Here is a 4232-nt window from a genome sequence, read left to right as displayed (position 1 = left end):
TCCTGATCCTCGGATTAGACATTCACCCCTAGGGTCAGGATCAGTATAATAAGTTATATCGATTAATAAAACTTCCAATTTACTTTTATTTAAGATAAGAAAAGTGCTGTATCTGTGGCAATAGCATAAACCAAGAGGTAGATTTAATTAGTGTTGTTTTTCACCCGTTACCTATTCATTTAAAGGGTGGCTCGGGAATCTACCAAACTACAAATGATGTGGGGTAACTATAACATTAGGAGAATTTTAGCTTTATGTGTCAACAAAATTAGCGGTGGCCATTTTTGAAATGTTATTACATTTGCTGTCAAAAAAAGCACTTAAAAGCATAGGTAAATGCACGCAATCAGACAACCAACTACACACCCAAGAGTAGACAAGTTCACCCTACATTTAGCTGTATTACATTCTCAGGGCAGACCAGTCAGTGCAAAATCTATAAAACGAATATTTTTCGAGGTTTGTAACTTTTAATGCAGCGTCGCATGTTGGCGTTTCTTTTAATTTTGCATTAAAATCATCCCATTTATTAGCTCAAAGTTGCCCTTATCACCGGCTGGGAATCCGTTCTTGCTTTTCCTTCTTAAAATTTGGTGGAGCAATTGCTTCACCATAAGCCCTCCTATCTCCGCGATATTTAGCAGCCATGAGGCAGAAATTTTTTAAAAAATTATGCAAATTGGTTTATGTTACGCCTTTGGCTGATTTATTCACCGATTTGAACGCAGAATACTCTGAGAGCTCCCAGATCCCATTGCTCTGTACCCCTGGAGGTCAGCTGCTGCAATGTTGCATTTGGCTGGTGACAAATCGCGTTAAAGATAAGGTGATTTTGGAACCACCGGCTTGACAATGCTATTACTTTGATTTAACACACTCTTTAGGTGATACTTGCCACACCCTACGAACCGACTGTACCCAAACTGTGCGAGATTTTTTGATTAATGATTCGCCGCCATGCACTGCTTCACATAAAGACTCTTTTTTCTCGAATCGATGCGGTAGCCACCTTCATCTCTTAACGATAGCAAATTCAGGTCAAATGGAATAAAATAGACTTGCGTAAGTGGAACTGTTGGACCACGTGTGCTCTAGTCACCGTAATTGATGTCAAAATTCACGCTTTAACCGCCGTTTAATGCAGTCTACAGCAAGCGCTTCGACTGCAGTATTAATAAAAGATGAGATTTATTTCCGTTAGCCTATAAACAGCAAATTTATTTAACCATCGCCTAAAAAACATCTGAGACTTGAGAGCTGCCGAATAATGCACTGGGTAAAGAGGTCGTCGACCTCTGAGGCAGTGGAGGACATACGTACTGGTAAACATTTGTGGTGGGGCTCCTATCTGAAGAACGTCAATGTCACTAGCGATGCCGGCGATGTTGAAATGTGAATAGGGCAGATGTTTCTTCTTAAAACCCAGACCGTGCTACACAACTGAAAGACAGTTTAATTAATTAGGAAACACAAGAAAATAACTAGGCATCAAAGTCAGTGTATATAGTGAACAACGATTTCCCCACACTAGTGCTCGTTTATAGGAAAGACACCTGCCTGCTTGAATACAATTTAGTAGGACTTATCCTTGCCTGTAAAAGCAGAAGAGGAATTGACCTCATCCAAATCGCTTGCAGCAATCTTGAAGGTGGCGGGAAACTGATGCCCACAAGGGGTTGCACTACTCGGGCGATTGCTGCATTGAAGAAGATCCTCATACTCACTATAACCCTTAACTGCTTCATAGTCATCTTTAAGAATCGTTGACATCTTCATTTATAAAATATCCAGACGTAGTCCTTTCAGAGTTCTTTAAGCCGTTAATAAAACTAGGATATTATGCCATGTTAGATGCTTGATCACTTGGTCTCTCTAGGTCGCTTGCGACACTGCATGCGTGCGGGACCGTTGTCCATGATGGCCTAAGAAAGAAATACAATTTCTACTGCTTATGTTTACAATAAACCAGAATGTAATGAATTGCGCATTTTACGGTGCAGCAACTATATGCGCGAACTATTTAGCTAGTCAGCGTAGCACATAATGAAGGAAAGATTAAAAACTTAGAATCGATGTTTTTATGCGTATTAGGCAACTCAAGAGAACTAATGGTAAAATGAAAACAGATGATAATTTGCTAATGGATAATGGGTGTAAACATTTGAATAACCTGTTCTTTTGCCTCACAGAGCAGGTCGATCATAACCATACACTCTTCAGTGTCGGTGTTGCCCACACGGACGTGCAGACCGGCACGAGAATTGACGATCTCGTCAGTTACGTGACTATCGGAGCCGATGCTATTGCTCACAAGGGCCATTGCACCATGTACCGATAGACCCTGCGGTTTGAGTAGACTGAAGATCCTGAAAAAACCTGCCACTGCTGCGGCCCCGCTCTTGTCCAGGTGCATACCCGCCATCGCGCCGCCCGCATTCAAATCCATTTTACCAGTGCCGCAGGTGATACCCTTGTTGATCAGAAAGAGTGTTGTGTCCATCGGTGAAGCACCCTTGTGAGTCAAGTACACCAACATCTTGTTGTGCAGCTCGACTCTTTAAGTCATTAGGAATGTGTCAATACATTTGGCAACGCACTTTCCTTTATTATCCCTTTCCTACCAAGCTGCGACACGAGGATATTTCTAACTAATCACGTACGTTACTACCTAAAAGCATACAGACTTTTAAACTATTCTTTTACTAAGCTTACGAACCTCACCGCCTATCAGCCTACAATTTCGGTTTACATGGATTTGTGTAATTAAAAATAACATTAAAAATGAAGTCGCATATATATGCAAGACACATTATCAACATGAGTGATACAATTAAGTGGAAGCACATCGGCATTATTGGTGATATCGCACTGAATATTACTTTAATATAGTACCGAGGATGTTACCTGATTACGCTTTGATTTTTAATTTTCCGCGGTTTTAGAATTTGGGTCTGACAAGTTTAAATAGAATTTCTAATCCCCACACAGAGAATTTTGGAATGTAACTGTCAAAATTTGACATTGAAAAAATAAAAGCAGTCCACTCTGTTCACTTGACGTTGTTGATGCATAAACTGTACTGACTATTTTATGTGAGCACCTTAACTCTCAACCAACTTTTCTATTCACCTTTGGAATTGATAAGGTTTGTCGCAAACAATACCATACCAATTTTTTCATAACGTGCATAATGTACAAGCCAGCGATTTTCGTTTATTTGACATTTGTAACCGAAGTTCGGTATAAAAGGCAGTTACAACTGTTCATATGCGAAAGTGCATGAAATGTAAGCAAATATACTAGATTATCCCATAACATGCGCATGGATGTGCCCAAAGTACCTGCTAATAGCTAACCAATAAGTGTAACGTTAGGGGGCTTGAATAAGATAGGAAATGCAATTTGTGCATCAACAGTCGCAAGTGAACGAAGTGGATTGCTTTTATTACTTTACTGTCGTGTTTTAACAGTCACGTTCCCGAAGTCTCCGTACGAAGATGCAGTTTTTCAACTTGGCAGGGTGATATGTTTACGCTCAACATTGCACAGCTTGATTTTCTCGGACATTCTTTTAAGCTTTTTACATAAGTCGATTGTCGGGCATATATTTGGAGAGGCTACCTGTTTATAAACTTGTTTTTGACCTCAAAAATAAACTATGCCGACTTTCATAGCCGATTTGCCAAATTGCAAGGCAACAGATTCGTTGAATTGCTTCCTTGGGAAGTAAATTTTAATCAATGATAGCAGAACATGAACAGCCGGACTTCGGGCAGAATGCAGAGATGGTTAGGGAATACACTCCGATTCGGTTGTTTTTTAGAGCTATGTTAAGTTATTGCAAGATGATTGGTAGACGCATTTAGATTGTGATTCGTCGCTTCGAAAGCAGTGCCGCCGAACAAATATTTTTGGCATGCATGCATAATTGAGCATTCCAACGCAAACGCGTCAACTTTGTCGATAAAAGAGCCAAATGTTAACGTTTTAGGCAAGTTGGACTTTGATATATTCCTCTAGGTTGCTGATAACTACTGCTGCCCTTGTCACTTTTACCTATTTGCATTACGCAGGGCCTGCGCTAGCTAGCACCTTCGGTAATAAGTGTGGTTGTAGTCAGTGACCCGTGATTAAAAACTATCTCTACTTGGCTGATTATGTGTCGCAATAACACGGGCTTCCCTCCACTTATTTGTTTGTTTACCGTGCATTCATTTACGAGCTTGAACTTG

General features: G+C 40.3%; 1 protein-coding gene across 1 annotated transcript; it reads right to left on the bottom strand. All coding sequences in view use genetic code 11, as the record gives it.

The window, feature by feature from the left end:
* Positions 1 to 1344: 1344 nt before the first annotated feature.
* On the bottom strand, positions 1345 to 2536 carry EGR_10955 (Putative aminopeptidase; the record flags this gene model as incomplete). The annotated part of the gene is made up of 2 exons (XM_024500204.1): positions 1345 to 1440; positions 2171 to 2536. 2 exons carry the CDS (start codon positions 2534 to 2536, stop codon positions 1345 to 1347), a joined length of 462 nt encoding a protein of 153 aa, XP_024345379.1.
* Positions 2537 to 4232: the final 1696 nt, after the last annotated feature.

The sequence above is a fragment of the Echinococcus granulosus genome, assembly GCF_000524195.1.
Source record: "Echinococcus granulosus chromosome Unknown EG_S00311, whole genome shotgun sequence".
Lineage (NCBI taxonomy): Eukaryota > Metazoa > Platyhelminthes > Cestoda > Cyclophyllidea > Taeniidae > Echinococcus > Echinococcus granulosus.
The sequence above is the reverse complement of the archived record's forward strand: the minus strand, read 5'-3'. Positions and strand labels throughout refer to the sequence as shown.